The sequence below is a fragment of the Convolutriloba macropyga genome, chromosome 9, assembly GCF_964194025.1.
Source record: "Convolutriloba macropyga chromosome 9, txConMacr16.3, whole genome shotgun sequence".
Classification (NCBI taxonomy): domain Eukaryota; kingdom Metazoa; phylum Xenacoelomorpha; order Acoela; family Convolutidae; genus Convolutriloba; species Convolutriloba macropyga.
In genome coordinates, this window is record NC_134476.1 from 30,573,866 (window position 1) to 30,593,549 (window position 19,684).

The following is a 19,684-nucleotide window of genomic DNA, read 5'->3' on the forward strand; positions in this document are numbered from 1 at the left end:
AATAATAGAGGACCTAAACAACATGTGGAGAAACCCAGAATTTGCACTGGACCTCTGGAACATTTGAATCGAGAGTGCTGGCCCCGATTGTCACACACACACGCACACACACACACACACACACACACACACTGCAACTGAATTGACCCATTGTCTCATAGAGTGCACAAAGACTCAAGAGAGTGGAGTTAAGTAGTTGAGTGGAGAAGTAGAAAGGGACTTGCTGTCGAAAAAGAACTATTTCATCCGTGCTTTAGGCAATTTTATAACCACTGCTCAATTTCATCATTAGAACTAATTTTTCCAGGTATTCAATGTTTTTCTGCTCTAGCAAAGGGAAGGACAGGATTAACATTTCAATGGGCCAGGTTTCAGTACGCAAAAAGTTACTTGCGGAAAACAGCAATCGTTTTTCACTAGAAAACAGACAATAGACCGTGCTTTCAAATTTGGCTTTCTTGCATCTCCTAAACGTTGCGTATATATCTGCAACTCCCCAATTTCTTACAACTTATGTTCACTTGAGTCTTATAATTGGTGTCAACTGGTGTCATCTATAGCATTTGTTATACTTTGTTCTTGCTCGCATGATTTTTCGCCTTTTATAGGAAACATCCCAAGCTGAGGTCCCAGATGGAAAGTGTCTATGTCAAAATCGTCCCAGACGGAAAGGTGTTATATCCAAACTTTTCTGCGTTCATGTTCAGACTTTTATGCGTTCATGTTCGGACTTTCGTGCGTTTCTGTCCAGACTTTCGTGCATTTTTCGATGATTTCAGGCGCGGTAACTTTGAACGCACGACGCCCCCTCGTGCGTTTATCTTCGATCTGGAAATACTTGCTTCCATCTGGGACGTGATTCATTACATAGTTAATCATTGTAAAGTAATGTGCAAATAAATCACGCGCGGATCTTCAAATAATATGCAGCTATTAAATAATATAAACGGATGGTCATCAGTCTCAGTAACCACATCTGTAGTACTTCATGGTCCAAATCTAAGAAGCGCTCAAAAAATGATCACAGCAAAATATCAATTTAAAATTCGTAATGCATTTTTGTGTGAGAAGTCTACAAAACTATGTCTACAATTTTTAGAATCATTCAGAAATTCAAAGAAAGCCTCAGCACACAAAATTCATTTGCAGAATCATTATATGAAAAGAACAAATTGACAAATTTAGAGAAACAAATGAAAGCATTGCAATACAAGGCACTTTTTAAAATATGGTTTTGTCTTTATGCCGGACATAATTCCACTATGTAAATTGGCTCAAAGTTTAGCTTTTCATATTAGAGAGAGAAAGAGGTACAGCAAGAGCAAGAGACTTTCGAATGGGCATTGGGGTGTTGCACGAGGGGTAGGTTCTATAGGGGGGGGGGGGGGGGGGGGGGGTAATAAGGGGGCGATGACACCGTTTTCTACGAAGATTAACAAAGAAACTTTGTTTGTGTGACCTACATAATTTCGAGTTTGGCTAGTTTGTTTTTTCGTCACAGCAGGGGCTCTCCCGCTGTATCGTGGTTCGTCTGAAAGAGAATCTAGTATCTAAATTGGTTTTTCAAGTAGTTGTCATATTTATTCGATAGCCTATGGGTGTGAAAGTTTGATTCGTAATTTGGGATACATAGAATGTTTTTCCCCATTTCGGTTGTTGTACTCTGAAATGTTTGTGACGTCATTGTGCGTTTGTGTTATTTTTTGTCACTCACGCTGAAATTTCTGTTCATATCTTTCTTCAGTCGCTTCGACCATTGTTGTTAACGTACGTTTTCTTCAGTAGAAGCTGTGTGAGGACGACGGACCTATTCAAGAACAAATAAGTTAAAAATGACAAGTAAAAAGAAATACCAAAAAAGTTACTTGCCATTTAAGACCATTTATTGCTTTGTTCTTGCGCAATCTTATTACATTGCTATTATACGCTACGTCGCTTTTTTACGAATTAATAAAACTCTCGGTGAAATGAATTATGTAGCCTGACGCTGAATTGTATATCAGAAAAAATATTCTTGCAACCATAGTCAATAAATATCCCCGAGGATATAACCCGGACCGGGACCTATATGGGTTGGGTTTGTGGTAAGAAATGCCGCCGATAATCTTACAAGAGACCTGCAAGATAACGCACCATCCTGCAACGATCTTGCAAAGTAGCCCTCCGAAATGTATGGATATTTCAAGATAGCCCTAGTTCTGGCAAGAATCTTTCTAGATAAGAGTTTGAGTTCTACTAAGGCAGAAACTATCCAAATTTGTTTCACTGGACAATAAAGCCAAACATGACTGCACCAACCTGGATTCCTGGCGTATGGACTTCCAGTTCTGGCTGTCGATTGCAGCTTCTTGGCTTTCTGGGCACCTGAAATAAGAATCAGTGACGTCAATTAAGGTCAACTAAGTTCATCTAAGAGGTCATTATTAGCGTTGTTGTCACCATTGTTACATATTAGCGTCGTTACACAATCGGTTGGTGTTGTTTGCTATGGTCATGGTTGCGATCACAATAATCACAAAAATTATTATTATTGTTGTCGTTATTACAAATGTATGTTAAGGGACTTATAAGTCTGAAATCCCACAATAAAATTTCTGAGCAAGAAATAGTGATATTTGATCAAAAGAGTTAATGAAACTTGTTTAAGATTACTTTTAGTCGCACATAGGTAGATACAGATTAATAGCCTGATTGGTATGATTTAGTAATAACAGTTTGATTAATCAGGTGATTCGTTGTGTAAGCTGAAAAGAAATGGTAGACAACTAGTCCATATACCTCGATTAAAAATATTTCGATTGAGATTATTTCTTCGTGTAATTTATTTGAACAGATTTGTATTTCCTCTCTCTCGGAATAAAAAAGAGAGAAAGTTGAATTTTCTGAAAGTTGCGAATTCTTTTGTCATAAATTTTCAAATTTACTTGAAAACTGTTGTGAAAGGAGATCGTTTAAATACAACTAAAAAAAATTGTACAAGTGCAAGATTGGAGCTTCCGTGTATGCGAGCATAAAAAATCCACACTAATCATTTATTTTTATCTGTCTACGAAATCTATTACTTGTTTTTGTAGTTCTAATTGCAGAGGAAAATTATATATATATATATATATATATATATATATATATATATATATATATATAGCATAAATAAAACAACCAAAGTCTTGATTAATTTCGCCGACGTTTCCATCATCAAAACTTGGACCAGATCTTTAAGTAGATATGCCCTGTAGTCTCTTGAGTTTGGAAACAAAATTGGGCAGACAATATTAATCACTTTTATTTTTGAACAGTTTTGCAACTTAATGAGATCGCTCATTAATTGCTATTTTAAAATTAAGGTCTCCAAGTATATTGATATTATACCTCTTCTCTTCATCTCGGTCACGGTCAACAGAAAATTTTATCTGCTAACAGTAAATAAAATTTTTTCAGGATTAAATAATAAAATTGAACAGCAGAAGTACTTTACTTGACAAAAAATCTGTTCTCATGAAACCAAAAAATCTGACTTCAAAGTTTTTTTTCAAAAAAATAGTTTGCATAGACCTACCATCTGTTATTTAAAAAGAACTTCAAACTAATAACGGCAAGACACAACAAACAAAATTAACACTGACAAAAGTTAGCTGCTGTTGCTATCAATGCAAAGCACCAATTTATTGTCTTCATTCATTTTTTTAAGCTTTGTAACTTTTTCTAGTTAGCTGATGCTCAATAACAGCTAATTGCTGAAGAATTTTTCTATTACTTTTCACAGAATCAAGGGTGATAAATAGCCAGGATTTAAAACCTCAAGTTGGCTCAACTTAACTAATTAGTTTGTAAGTAAATTTAAAAATGCACGTAGAAAACACGCAATCAATGAAAACATTTATTTCGGCGCATTTTTCTAGGTTTTCTGCTTTACTTGGTTGACTTATAGTCTAAAAATTGTGCCCTAATTAGGTGCCTTACTTAATTGCCCCATCTTAATTGCCCCATTGATATTATACCTCTTTTCTTCATCTCGGTCATGGTCAACAGAAAATTTATCTGCTAACAGTAAATAAAATTTTCTTTCAGGATTAAGTAATAAAATTGAACAGCAGAAGTACTTTACTTGACAAAAAATCTGTTCTCATGAAACCAAAAAATCTGACTTCAAAGTTTTTTTTCAAAAAAATAGTTTGCATAGACCTACCATCTGTTATTTAAAAAGAACTTCAAACTAAGAACGGCAAGACACAACAAACAAAATTAACACTGACAAAAGTTAGCTGCTGTTGCTATCAATGCAAAGCACCAATTTATTGTCTTCATTCATTTTTTTAAGCTTTGTAACTTTTTCTAGTTAGCTGATGCTCAAAAACAGCTAATTGCTGAAGAATTTTTCTATTACTTTTCACAGAATCAAGGGTGATAAATAGCCAGGATTTAAAACCTCAAGTTGGCTCAACTTAACTAATTAGTTTGTAAGTAAATTTAAAAATGCACGTGGAAAACACGCAATCAATGAAAACATTTATTTCTGCGCATTTTTCTAGGTTTTCTGCTTTACTTGGTTGACTTATAGTCTAAAAATTGTGCCCTAATTAGGTGCCTTACTTAATTGCCCCATCGTAGTGAAAAAATTTCAATTTTGACTTCCTATTGTTAAGCCTATTTTTACCTATTTTCCTATTGACGAAGCCTATTTTTAAAATTTGATTCTCCAAATACGTTAGAACAAAAACGAGATCTATTCCGTTTGCCCCCTCAGTGTGTTTTAACCCCCCCCCACCGGTTACAAACCATATGTTGCTATATAGCACGTTAATACGAAAGAAAATAGCACGTGCGCCCGAGGGGCGTAAAAAATATAAGCGTACTAAGCTTGGGGGGCGAAACATAATAGACCCAAAAATAATTGTTAATTTCGCGCCTTGTGTCCGGCACGAGGGCGCGAGCGTCATCATGTCAGATTGCTAAGTCTCTCAGGCAACTAAAATATATGTTCTAACATAAACTTAGGTAAGTCTGCGTTTTTTAGTGCCGTCCTTACAAGCCAAGGAAAAGGTTAAACTCAAGATTCCTGTGCCAATTATTCAAAACGTTCTCGAAAAACTATGAAATACACACGTACAGTTTTTAAAATGCCAAAAATATTTAGTGCCAGAATTTAAAACGCCATGGTTTCCTGTATAAGTTTCCAGAATGTCGCAAAATTTATCAATATAAACAGGCCTATCGAAACTTGCTATGTGCTCATTCTAACCGAGGTTACGCGACTCTGCAGGAATCGCTTTGAACTCGTGGTTGAACATCTTAAACCGCTTCGTGACTCTCAATATGAGCCAGGCATTTTTGCAGACTTCAAGCAATGTCACTTAACCTATACTTAAGTTGATCTCAAGTAATCACGAGAATCTTACATTGCTGAAGCAACTAGCGAGAAAATATCAGAATTGATCATAAATTTGGAATTTGAAGTATTGAATCTAAAATAATTTGATTTGTGAAACATAAAATTGGTACGTAATATTACATACAACTGAAATAAATAATATAATCTCTCTGAATAATGAAACAACATCTAAATTGTAGCAGCAACTGCTGGATTTTGAAATTGAATTGAATTGAATCGAACTGAAGTGAGACATAAAATTTTCTATACAAATTTAATATTCGAATAGCTACTGGCTCCTTCGTCACAGACGACAGGAGAAAAATGAATGGGTAGGGCAGTATTTATTTGCGAGAGTGGGTGTTCTGTTGGGGTGGAAGGGAAATGGTGATTTTTTTGGGCGGGGGAGGTGGCATGAAAGGGGGGGGGGGGTCATTGGGTTGATAAATGGGGCTATGGTTTTGACTTGCTGTGACAGTACTTTCACCTTTGATTTGGCATCTTGACATGACAATTGACGTTCATAGTATCTAAATTGTGAATGACAAACTGCTCGAGAACAAATAATCATTGCTGTCCATTTTTTAAAAAAATAAATGTATCTTCTTTTAATCGTAAAATTTATCTACGAGCATTTAAGAAATAGAAGGTTAGAAATACCAGAGCAATTTCAAACTACCTCTAGTTGAGCTAAATTTGAACAAATTTGGATTTTGGCTGAGCAATCTGAGGTTTAAGCGTTAACGTGGTAGAAAACAAACAACACATTAATTGATTAATGGAGTTGTTTTTGGTTGTTTTTGTTAACAAAATGACTTGTAAGTGTACACCGTATTAATTTTGAGTGGTTTGGGTTTGTTAATCAATTAATAAATCCAGATTTGAAACGTTTGTGAGCGATTATTCGAATTGAAGATCATTAATATTTTTCACGCTTTTTCTGATTTGATGACCATTTTTAGCTTTTATTTTCAAAATCCGTTCAAATATTTTCTTGCTCAGTTTTTCGTAGACTTTAGTTTCAGTTTCTAATCAAGATATGAGAATTTCAACAACCAAAAGTCAACTAACCTTTTAAAATCAACATAATTTCAAGGAGTTAAAGCTGTTATACTGAAAACTTAGTGCTCAAAGCGTTTTTGTGTACACGGGTATAAATCGAATTAATCGATAGTATTCGTTGCCGTGGGATCAGGATAGGGCGGGGAGGGGGGGGGGGGTTGTAAGGGGGAAACCGCATCAAATCAAAAAGTGTAAGTGTATTAATAGCATCATTATATGTACACGATTATGGACGAAAGCTTAGTGGGATCTAAAGTTTAATCAAATCAAATCAAATCAACATGTAGTAGTAATAGCAAAGAGTAATGGTAGTGGTGTAGTATTAGCAACAAAACAACAAAACATTGTTTTGGTAGTTTGAGTTGTTTTTTTTTATATCCGATTTGATCACAAGTAGCGTTTTTAGTCGTGTTGTAGTTGAGAGTAGTATTAGAATCGGTAGTAATTTTGTTATGAGAAGTATTATTGACGTCTTAATCCGGGTTGACCCATATTAGATATCATACCCATCACATTATATATATATATATATATATATATATATATATATATATATATATATATAATATAAAAAATTTTAAGTTATAGTATCTAAGATATAATTCTCTACTGTCAACCCGTGAGTGTGGAAATACTAGTAGTAGTAGTTGTTGTTGTGGTAGTTTAGACGAATTAGCGTAAACGGAGATGACGGGTCTACACTGTTAAGTGATAAATCTAACTTTACTTTCCCATTAATTTCACCCCTCCTCTCGACCAGGAGCGGGGGTGGTTATTTCACATTTGCAGTCAGCAGTTTTCAGAGCACAGCTCAATTTTGCAATCACGCGCGCGGACTGCTCGAGCTAGAAAGCGCAGATTGCATGTGTACCATGTATATGTATAGAGAGATATTTGGCGAGAGAGAATGAGAGTTTGTAGTTTTTTGGCAATTAAAGTTTTGCAGTTTTTCATCACAAGGTATAAGTAAAAGTCTGTGATTGACTCAAAACTCGTTGTTCACTCTCTTTTAGTTTTCTCTCTCTTTAGTAGGCCAAACTGTATAGCTGTTTGCCCCCAGCTGTAAATAAACAAAACACGCTCAATAAGTCACCGTCTATTTTCAATGCATAAATTGCTAAGTTATTTTTCTGACAATTTCGGTTATTTAGATCACGGTAGAAACTGAACAATGAAAAATTATTTACTCAATAAAAGCAAAACCAATTTTGTGTTAGCGATAGTAATAAAAAGTTCATCTTGTTAAAATGGCTGAAAAATGCACGTTCAATAAAAATGACCACTTCAGTTTATGTTTACTCTTAAAAATGTTCAAGAAAGTAATAATAAGAAGCCCATTGTGATACATAACACTAGTGAACCAATCAAAATTCAAAGAGATAGAACTTTATGGTTTTTCCATCCAGATCGTTTATTATCAAAAAGTGAATATTCTGCGTTGAATTTTAAATGTCGAATGATGCAAAAAATACTAGTTTTGGTTTTGATTGATGCAACTAAAGGTTTCAATAAAAGCCAAATTAAACTATATGCAAATTAAAATTTCACTTAAGTTCTCTTCAGGAAAACTATGCAGCTTGATAGCCTCAAAAAGCTGCAAAAAAAACTACTTCACAGTGTTTAAATTAGTACCAATTTACCGAAACCTCCATTTGAGTCAATCAAAACCAAAAATTTGTTTATAAAGAAAATGTGATGTATAATTAGCCGTTGAGAGAGTATGAGATCTTGACACAAAACTTGCAACTAAACTGATTGTCATTCGAGAAAATTCAACGAAAAAAGGAGAACCTGTGCGTAATCATAACAAATGAAGATTTTGTTTTTAAAATAGTGCTGAGTTTGATTTTTGTATTCAATCGGTAATTTTTTTAAAAAATGGAGCATGAACGAATGTTTTTGGAAAATTTTACGGTTTTTCTTTTATATATTTGAACAAAAACATCATGAGACGAAAAATGGTCATATAATAGTTGAAGAGTATCAACTCAAAGTGCGTAAAAATAATTCGCCAAATTTGATTTCTGGTTATTTTTGGGTCGGTGGGTGTTAGAATCAGGTTTCTGTTGGTGGGAGAATGTACTTCTGCCATATGATTGATAGGTCAATAAGATAATGATAGCGCCAAAACAAAATTAGAATCGAGTTTGGTTTTGTGGCCATTATTTAACGACACAGCAATAAAGTTCGTCAGGTAAGTTCTTCTTTCGTTCTTTGAAACTTTAATAAAGAAAAGTTCTAAGTTTCTTGATGTTTCTTCGAAACCATCACAATTTTCAAATTTTTGGCAGATCTCTCTGTATCAATGGTTTAAAACTTGTTTATTGCAAAACAAATCAAAATGATTCAATCAAAAGACTTTGAAACTTTGTGCAAAAAATTTCAGTTTGATAAAAAATTTGCCACAACTTATGATCAATGAATTAATTGCGATAACTCTTGAACTTATGGATTAATGGACAACAAGATTAGTTAACAACAATTTACTAATCATTAATACTTTTAAGATAACAGGGATTGAGTTTTATAAATATAGGATAACTTAATGTCTTTTAAACAACTCATCAACTAATTTTTGTCGTTTTCGCAATTTTTTTCTCAACATATTAAAATTTATGATAATTTAGCTTAAAACGGAGCCCAAATTTGTTCTCCCTGTAGTAAAAAATGTCAATAAATCAAATCTTGCACTGGATTTTTATTAATTAGAAAATTCAAGTCGATACGAGAAACAGGCTCTCTCAGAAAACAACGGAACAAGAAGTGTTGTTGTTTTATAGATGGAGAGAAGATTTTCAAAAGATAATCAATTACAGCGTTTTGAAATGAAGCAATGATCAATAATCTCTTTGAATGCTCGATCACACGCTTACTAATGAAAAGTTAAAATGATAAAATGAGAGGAGCGGAAATTTTTATAATTGTTGTCCTCATCGCCATGTAGAAAAAAAAATTGCTTCAGGAAAACGATTTTTATGTTCAGCAAAAACCTAAACATATTTGAACTAAAATAATATATAAGAAACCATTGGGAAGTTTTAAATGAGTCCTGTTAACAATTATTCACTAGATCTCACAGTGAAAGCTCTATATTTTGAAACATTCCTAGTAATGAACGTTGAAGAAAAATTAGTAAACTGTTAAAAATTATTGGTACACTGATTTTTCGTAACGCCTACAAAACTTCATCAGAGTTTAATTTTAAAAACAACCAAATTATTAGCGTGGACAAAAAATGCTGACTTTTTTATTTCAATGCGAAATGCAATTGAAATCTTAGGGTGAACTAAATTGACGAAAAATAGCAAGAAAGTTAATATTTTTTTTCTTATTAATCCACGAAGCTAACTGGGCTTAAAATATCCCAATTTTTTACCTGTCCAGAGGTCAATGGAGTGTGCTATGTGCTTCTTTTCTAATTGTTAACTAAATAATGAAAAAGAAAATAGATTTATATATTTTTTTGAAAACAAATTTAACTTATAACCCTGTGGTTAATTTCATTCAGTCAAAATGTTGCTTAAACGGTGTCCAAATGTCTCCCAGCATCAGTTAGATACGGTGCTAATCGTAACTTCAAATTGTTTGGCGTTATTTTAAACGTACTGGAAACGAATTTATTATTAAAAACGGAAATAAATTTACAAATACTAATAAGAGAACCTCCAAAAGTTTTGTGCCCCCACTCGTTGCGAGAACATTACTGGTCACTGTTGAACTTTATCAGTCCATGTTAAGTAGTCTGATGAGAAAATGATTAAGTATAACTGATAGTTCTAACGAGGGTCAAGCTTGTTTATAAGCAGATTCTGATATTTATCATTATTATTAATCAGTATAGCACAGTAAATGGCAAAAGAAGACGCAGAAATTGACAATTTATCCAGCCTGACTTAAAAATAGTAGGAAAAAGGGTGGTGGTTGTGGAGGTTATAAGGTCACAAAAGAAACACTGTCAAAATAAGAACAACAGAACTGGTCAAAAAGAGTAGTAGTTTTAATAGTAAAAATGAGTGTGTTTATTAAATTGATTTTAAATTAATATTCAGAAACTGGTAGTCGGTTGTCGGTTGAGTGTTGTAAGTTAGGCATTGATAGTCTTAGTATTAGATTTACCGTTCATGACGCGATCGTTAAACGCGACGGCTATTTCGATCACGCTTTGCGCGAGAGATCCCGAGTCAATCGAAGTCTGAAAACCAAAGATTTCATTCCTCGTAAGCAGTTTCACTTATAAATTGCGTTGTGGCCTCAAATTGCAAATGACATCTAATCGAATAGTTTTTGAATGACTGGAAATGTTTCTTTTTTTTCTTTTTTTTTATAGAATTTTGCATTTTAAAAGGCTTTTCCCATAGCAGATATTGTCTATTTTTCTCGAAGGATTACTTCGTACTGAGCCATACAATTTGATAGCGTGGGAAGTTGGAAAATATTAAAACTCAATACGAATTTTATTTTCTTTTCGCAGGAAAATTAAAAAAGAAATATTTCCAATGAATTCAAATTTTGCACAATTGTCTGCGAAATGAGGCATAAAGATGATATAAATTGAGATGCAACTTACCAAAACTGGATTCTGAGCTTCCGGCGGCTCCTGTTCCGATATCACTTTGGGAAGCCACGGGTGAATTTGCCGACAGAAGTCCAAGTTGCAGCATTGAGGGATCGTATCCAGCAGCAGCCGCATACAGCAGTCCAGCATCGGCAGCCGGACTCTGAAGACCACTGGCTTGGAGGAAGGCATTCTGGTTGGCACCCACCGACACTGGAAGACTCGTAGGCAAAAGGTTGGGCACGCCGAACCTGTTGATACCGTTACTGGCAGCTGAGTTCCCCCCGCCTGTACGCAAAGTGTTACCCCCAATGAGAGCAGATGCCAAGTTAGCCTGGTTCAGTTGGGCCAAAAGTGAGGCTTGGTCCAACCCATGAGTGCCTGCCAGGCCATTAATCCCACTAGTGGTTCCGGAAGCGCCAAGAGCGGCGGTGGCGTTTGGACTCAATCCGGGTAAGAGTCCCGCTAATTCCGGGAAAACGGCCAGTTGCTGGGCAGCGGCGGCAGCTGCGATCTGCTGTTGGTTATTCGAGTGGTTCTGGTGATGGTGGTGGCTATGGTGTCCATGGTGGCCATGATGACCATGATGATGGTGGTCTAAAATTTGAAAAAAATGTCATCAAATTTTCGAACAGATTGAATATATGTGATCATGGCGTTTAGGCATGCGAGGGGTGACACACCATGCCTGAGATACACAAAGCATGTTCGTGTGATTAATTTGATCCATTAGAGATTAGTCCGTTGTTAGAAATTTCATGACATGATTAATAATTATATCAAAATTCAAATGTTTTTGTCCCTTTTTTCTTTTATGACAAACCGCATAACTGCCGGTGTAACCAAACTATCTGCAATAGCCGGACTATAGTGGTTATGCGATATGTGGTCACTTAATATTAAAAGGGTTATTATGGGAAGAACTCGACCACATTCTTCTTCAGAGCAAATTTATTTAAATTCAATCAAAGAAAATTGGTTGCGTGTCTCATTGAAAAATGAGATTTCTATGATCATGGTTGTTGCAATAATTGTTGCTTAGGAGATAATGTCTTGCTGTTAGTTTCAATAAAAGTCACAAATTATCCACATTTGCAAAGCCCATTTTATCGCCCTATGACTAGATTAAATGCCCTTAAATTTATTGAAATCATATTCCTGAAGCGGGTTTTCACTTAACCTCTCTCAAAGTCTATTTATAATAAAAGCAGCTATGCTAACACTTAAACATGTGCTACCAATAAGCGTTTAGGTTATATACTATGTGCAATGCATAAATTGTATGGTTACTGCGTTTCATGAAAGTTGCGGCTTGTTTTCATAAATTATCTACGACGCCCCAAGCCAAGCCCCCTGACTAACCCAACACCCCCCCCCCCCATCGGACCGCGTGTTCCCTGTTTTCCCTGCATGACAAGCATGTGAGAAGCAGACTGAATTGTTTACGTTATTTGTCTCACTCCCAGTTGGTTGCCAGCTGCATGGAGAACGTGAACACATTTGCCAAGGCGAAAGAAGGGGACTGGAAGTAAATATGGCCGTCTGTTGGGTTCCGATCTGGGAGTTTGGGGGTAAGGAACGCAGGAATTTCTGTTTGTTTTGAGTTGATCTAGTGTTTTTATGGCTTGTTGTTGGAACCTTTGCCTCTTGCAGATAAGAAATAACACGTACCATAACAACGCCCCCGCATTTTAATCACAAATTTATGGCCCCTCCCCCCAATTAATGGTAGTTTAATTTGCAAATTTGATCACGTCCTGGTTTTCACTTTGTAAGATTTTGCAGTTTTGTGCCTACATGTGTTTGTCGTCTGGCGAAATTTCCCATTAAAGCCAAAGAATTTTGAGCACGAATTTGATGAACATAGCATAACTATTAATAAAATTATCAGCTCTGTTCTCTAGGAAAACCAATCGCGGCTTAACTAAGAAATGAATAAGATTTCTAAGATCCTACGTGTAAAATATAAAATGCTTGTAACAATTCCTTAACTTCCAAGTGCAGTTAGAACCCCAAATCGATTGTTGTGTTGATTTCCGTCGCCTTAGGGCACATTTTCATACAGCTCCAAATTAGGAGCTGGTAAAATAATAGTGCTTCTACTGCTAGTGTTGTCTAATTTGACCGCATGAAGAAGGAAAGAGGCTATAAAAAATTCTGTAAAATCTAACGAGCTTTAGTAAAATCAACCAAAAAACTTTTTGTATAATTTTGGTAAAAGATACAAAGTTCAGCCATTTTAAAAGAATATCATCCTGAAGAAAAGCTGCTTTTTAAACTACGGATATTTTACGTTGGGGCCCCCCAGCTTAGTGGGCGCATATTATTTGCACCCCCCAGACGCACGTGCCATATTTTTACATAATGATTTACTATGTAACGACTCGTGCTCTCTAAATGGGGTATTGGTGAGAAACACTCTATCGTAAGTTTAAGTTCATCGAGATAGTCAACTGTATGTATTGTAACATCAATTAAGGCACTAAGCGCATCATAAGGGCCCGAAACCTATCTGTATTTGCTATCAGGTATTTTGTCTGAGGCGATTTTCGTCTGAAATCTGTCACCGATACGTTTTCGAAACATGAAAAAATTCAGCTTAAAAAAACGCAATCGATTTAGTTTATTAGTAGGCTCAACAAAAATTATGTTAAACGAACATTTTTTGTGTTTTGCAAGCATTTTGTAAAGCGAACGCAGATAAAATGACGTAATAACTTTCTCATTTTCATTTCTCGCTGCTCTTTTATTTACTCAGTAACATGGGGGCGCATAACGAACTGGGGTGGCTCAAACGGAAAAGATCCTAAACATCTTTTGACTGTGTGACCAGTGGTGCATGCAAAGAAAAAATGAAAATTATGTCGCTACGCGTATTTTGAAAATTAACAAACCAGGATCAAATTTTTACGAACTGAAAAAAGCTATTTTGCTAATATTTTATATGTATCAGATTTTTTCAAGATTCTCACGTGTCAATTGAGTTGTTGTCATAACGTTAAAGATTAAAAATATCAGTGGAGGAAATGTTAAGCGCTTCAGTGTATTTATTGAACGAATTGTTTGCCCATTGTTAAATAAAAACAAACGAGTAAACGTTAAACGATTATAAAATTTTGCTCTCCTCTTTGGCTTCTTTAGCTTTTCCTCTAAAGAAAATCTAAATTTAAGGGAAACTGCTGCTATTTTTTTTATCTATTGCTCTTGTTATTAAGCACAATGTTGTGCATTAAAAATTGAAAAAAAATTTGGAACAGTTCTTCAAAAAAATAGAATGCTGCTCGGAAGAAACTAAAAAAACAGACAAATAAAATTTTATACAATCACAGTTTGAAAATCAACGTGTGTAATTTTTTTCATTACCATGAAACAAATTTTTAATCCGTTTTTTGATAATGAAAAATCTGAGTTCAGCTTGAAAATTAAAATTAGAACGTTTAATGTTATTGGTATAAATTTTAGTTGCAGTTTTTCATATCCCAAAATGTTTTTTATTGCATTTCTAACTATCCTCAAGCCAAGAATGAACTAGCAATTCAGAAAAAATTCTTAGAATTATTTTTAGCTAAAAAATTTATCTCAGATTAATTAATTTTTTCTGCATATCTGCAGTGGAGCAGTTTCGGGCCAGTTTCCAAGTGGGCTGTTCCCAAGTGCCCCCTTCATCATTGTCCACAGATTTTATACTGTATTTCATGAACAGCGTCGATTTTTTTCAGTCACTCTGACACCTGGGATTTCACACAACAAAACATTCCTCGTTACCACTCAAAATCACGACTAAGTCAGAATACTTGTAGGCGAAATTAACTTCCGATAACACATTAAAATAATTAAGAAAAAATGGCTCCCCAATTTTGATTTTTTTAAAAAAGGGAATTGTTAATTTTTTCTAATCAATTTAGGTTTAGCTCAGAATGTGATTTAGACTAGTAAGGTATCATTCATAACGTCTATTGTTATAGTTTTTACAAAAGACTTTTGAACATGGGTTATCTGAAAACTGAAACTGAAAATCCGTACTGATCGTTACGATTACGTCACTGAGATTTATATGATCGTTGATACGATTAACGTCGATCCGCGATACGTTTTGATAGCTGCTACTTTATTACCTAGGAACTTAGCAACTTTCAAGCAGTATCGTGTATTCACGTCGAAAATATAAACTATTATATAAGCTGCAGCTATCTTTTCATGACGATCAATAAGACTTTAAGTTTCAACTTTCAGATAACCCATGCTCAAAAGTTGCTTGAAAAACTATATAGACAGTTGCTATGAATGGACAGAATTATACTTCTTTAAACATAAATTGAACAGGAAACATGGTCAGTTCTATAATTTGTTCGGTTCGGTTTTGATCCGTGATTTTGCCCAATAGTTTCAGCTGAATTCATTAAAAATTAAACGAGCGGGAAGTATTTGGTTAGTTTTACTGTCAATTAGTTTTCACAGATAATTTGTTTAACGAAACCCCAGTCATGATCAGCCGGTTATCTTGCGTGATCTTGAAAGATCCTTGCGAGAAAGTTTGTCTTCGAATTTAGTGAAAAAAAACATAGCCTGTAAACAAATGCATGTGATGAATGGTAAACAACAGGGATGTTAGAGAATAAAGTTAACACAGAAGATGTTAGGAGAAAGGGTGTTCGTTCGATTAGCACAAATAGCACAGGTTGATTAGTTATATTTTGTTAATCTGGTTTGAAATTAAACGTAAGGAACTTCAATGAAATGGAATAAAAGCAGAAGTCTATAATCGCGAACTATCTTAGAAAGGTATCAAGTCTTTAGAATGGAGAATTATTTAGAGCAAGAATAGTGGCAGTAGATTGCACAAAAAATCGTTTAATTTCTTTCTGAAATTTCACGATAGTTATACAATTGTTAACTGTAAGATTCTCAATCTGCTTCGAATGCTAAAGATAGGCAGAATTAATGTTCTGAGATAACTTTTCAATCTCTTTATTTTTTATACCCGTGTTCTTTTTGCGAGTTTGTTTTCCTTCCAAAAAAGTCACCTTAAAATCTAAACCCAATGGAAAGATAATTGTGGACTTTTGCTGGTATGTTTAAAGATCTGCAGAGTTTAAAGATAGCCCGGTGAAATTATTTAATCAGAGAATGATTTACCTATGCACAATTTGAGATTAGTTAAAGTGACCAATCAAAAGCGAAAGAAGAAAGAGTTTGTTATTATTAATTGTGACAGTGTTAGACAACAAGAAAACTGTGGTCAGACATAATGCAAAGTGTAGTTAATTTATGATGAAAGTTATTCCACTGAAGTTAATGAAGAGTTAATTAAATAATTAGTCAGTATAATAGTTATTGAGAGTTTTTAGTTACCGAGATTAGCGGGTTTTTAGTCCAAGCTAGATTAATGAGGTCTTCGTTAGCACCAGTTGTGGGTTAAAAGCATGATATAGTATTAGTTTTTATCAAAAGGGTATCCACAAAATTTGGTTCCGATCACTCTTCGAAAAACTGACAATTCTCATTCGAATTTTGCAATTATATTATGTGAAACAAGGGGCAAAACCTGTGACTGCATTTGTTTAAGACTTCAATTTTTCCTTGATACTCAATCAAAAGAAAAAATTTTGATCCTAATGATAGCCATAATTAGACATAATAATTGGACAATTTAGCCAATATTTTACGGAGTTAAGAAAATCTTAGAAAAACTTAGCTAGTCATAAACAAATAAACGCACATCTTATAAATTCATTATGGTGTCAAAAGCGTCGCACTTCTGAAAATTTTCTAAACGTGTAAGAAGTATCAAATAAAGCTACTTTTCAGTTCTAATGAGTCTTCTACTGACAATTCATGATGTTTTTAGTTTTTAAACCTCGAGTAAAGGGCTTTCATAGTTTTCAAAAAATTTCCTAATGACATTTGGGTCAATCTCATTCCAAATTGCCGACAGTTTTTTTAATAAATTTTCCCAATAAATTTTTGTTTTCACACTCGCTGCTACAAAATTGCCCCTGATGTTCATTCAAATCTAAATTACACCTGTACCAGAACCTCCCACTCCTTATCTTTGCAAAAATTGCTGACAATTTAGGACTACTGCACTGGTGCTTAATTTTGTCGAAAAATTAGGCACTGAAAATGCTAGTTTTCTTCATATTTTTCAAAATTTGATATAGTTTTCAACGTTTCCTTTAGCTTGTTTGCACATCCACCAACCAACTACCTTGCAATCATCTGATTGTATTGCAAAGAAAAACATAGGTGACCACTTCTGCGAACTCAACTTTTTCGAGAAGTTTGCTCCACTTTCTTCAAAAAACTCAAACGATTCAGCTACTACTAATTACCTAATTACAGGTATGCACTCGAACGATTCAGTTACAGGTACGATTTCTAGTTTGACCAATAGTTACAATTGAGTGCCAGAAATAGCGAAAACCTTAAGAGTATTATACTGCTGGTCCGTACATTAGATACTTAAACGACGGGGTTAATCGCGGGACCACATGTATAACTTGAGAGTTCAACCCCTAGTTCTACTCTTGGTATATAGTTAAGTATTAAAGAAAGTTAAATGCAAATATGAATTAATAAGTTATGTTAAACAGCATCAAATATGAACCGAGCATGAAGGGATAGAATAGTTAAAGTTATTAGATTGAAATAGCACAGATTGAACGAACTATTCTAAGTTAACTTGTAACTTAGATAGAGTTTGAGAGATGTTAAATTATAACTTAGAGTAGTTAAGTTTAACTTACCTGATTTCCAATTTTGCGCTAAGTTAATATTTTATGACTTAGAGAGTTCTTAGTTAAGAACAAGTCACAAAATATTCTAAGTTAGAAAAATATCTCAAGTAAGCTGGGACGGAGCAAGGGAGCAATACGGGAGTATGATTTTAAAATCAGAAGTTATCAGGGACCAAAAAGTGTTGGTGGTTGAGCGTGCAAGCTCCTTTTATACTTGCGGACACGTGGTTATCTAGTATCCTATTGGATAGAGATAACGAGTGTCGACAGAGTTACCAAGGTTAACTTGGTGTTATCTGTGTGGCGTGATAATATCACGTCATAGTATTCTCAGTTTAAGTTAGTGATCTTAAAATAGTAGCTTATTCAAAACTACTTAGTGATTTGTTCACACGTTAAAATGGACTTTGTCCAAATCAAGTTTGTGCTTCACGCACTATAACGTAAATTCTCAAAATAGCACTAAGATTATCAAATAGTGTTACTGAGTGTAGCACACTTCAGTACATCCCATCCCGGTCCATAGGTATTAAATCAAAACATCAAATTTTACATAATCGAATAAATTATTTAGCTTAATTTTATAATAATTAAGCATTTAAAGTTTGTGAGGTAGATTATCTGGTTAAAAGTTCTAAAGTTCATCGTAGCTTCTTGTTTCTGAGTTCTCTCTTGAAGAAGGGTTGACGATGTCCTAAGATACAAGGCTGTACAAAATAATAGATCCAATTTTTTTGGGTGGCCGTTACAATAGGCCTTTTGAAGTTTTTCTATGAAATTGTGCTGCTAATACATCTGACGTTGAATAATAGAATAATATAAGTTGAAGAATATACTGCTTAGGTTAATGGTCTATAATGACAAGCGAGGTAAATGAATAGGGAAATTAAAATGACTGCGCACAACACCATAAAGGCTAGAGTTGCCGCAATGACTCCCCAAATAAAGAATTCCGTTTCGTAATTCATCTTTATTTGAGTCTTGTTGAAGAATAATTCAATTGAAGTAAGCTTTGTAGCTATAGTTTAAGGAATTAATATTTAGGCTTGGTTGATCATTATGAATTTGCTTCATGAAATAATTAATCTTGCTTTTTGTCATTAGTTCAAAATAAATAACAATTTCTTTTTGTTCAAAGTCTTCAAGAAATAAAATAATTTCGCATTGAAATTCAGAATAATATAATTCAGAGATTTTGAAAACTTTATCGTTGAAAATAATCTGTTTAGAAAAGTTAACCCAAGCGGATTCAAGGTGATCAGAGAGTTGACAATAATCTTTAAACCATTCGATATCAACACCGCCTTCAAAAAATGTGTTCATTTTGAATTATGTAGTAATTCAATTTTTGTGTCAATGGGGAAAATGGAAGACCCATTAATCTTTGAAAGGAATTGACAGGAAGATCCAAATAGCACTTAAACTATAAATGGCGGATGGCGATGAATGCAAACCTGTTAACGAAGGGTTGTAACATTTTTATATTCGTGATCACTGAAGTATTGAAGATTAATTGAAATAAGTGAGCGGTCGAAAGTTTAGATTATTGACGTTAAGAATTTCTTCTGTATGAATAAGCTTTAGAATTTCAAATAAATCGTACTCAGGAATTTGATGAAAATAAACTACAATTTCATTGGATTTGTTATCTTGCAAGAATAAGATAATCTCCTGTAACTCAAATGTCCAATGAACTGACAATGGTGTATAGAATTTATTTCCAACTAAGAATGTTTTCGAAGTTTTAATAACTTGTGATTGAATAAATTCAGCGAGATCACAATATGTTTTGAAATATTCAACGTCTACTGAAAGGTTGTAAGACATTAAATTATGGAATTCGATGGAACAATCGAATGATGTCAAAGCAAGATAAATCGGTAAAGATAAAGAATGTATTTTATTCGAGAAGCGAGAACAGATAATAATGGACTCCTTGTTCACCATAAATTGCGCTAAGTG

At 34.3% G+C, this 19,684-nt stretch overlaps 1 protein-coding gene across 5 annotated transcripts in view; it reads right to left on the reverse strand.

Moving 5' to 3' along the window:
- Window positions 1–1,021: 1,021 nt before the first annotated feature.
- LOC142345725 (uncharacterized) overlaps window positions 1,022–19,684 on the reverse strand; it is a 49,724-nt gene continuing 31,061 nt past the window's right edge. For 2 of the 5 annotated variants that reach the window (XM_075398006.1, XM_075398008.1), the window contains 3 exons: window positions 10,998–11,582; window positions 2,299–2,364; window positions 1,022–1,807 (listed from right to left, as the gene is read on the reverse strand). In XM_075398006.1, the coding sequence (XP_075254121.1) occupies window positions 1,779–1,807; window positions 2,299–2,364; window positions 10,998–11,582 (680 nt within the window). In that variant the 3' untranslated portion in view covers window positions 1,022–1,778. Of the gene's footprint in view, window positions 1,808–2,298; window positions 2,365–7,040; window positions 7,491–10,546; window positions 10,623–10,997; window positions 11,583–19,684 lie in introns of those variants that run through there. The other 3 variants (XR_012759352.1, XR_012759351.1, XM_075398007.1) reach the window with 3 other exon arrangements.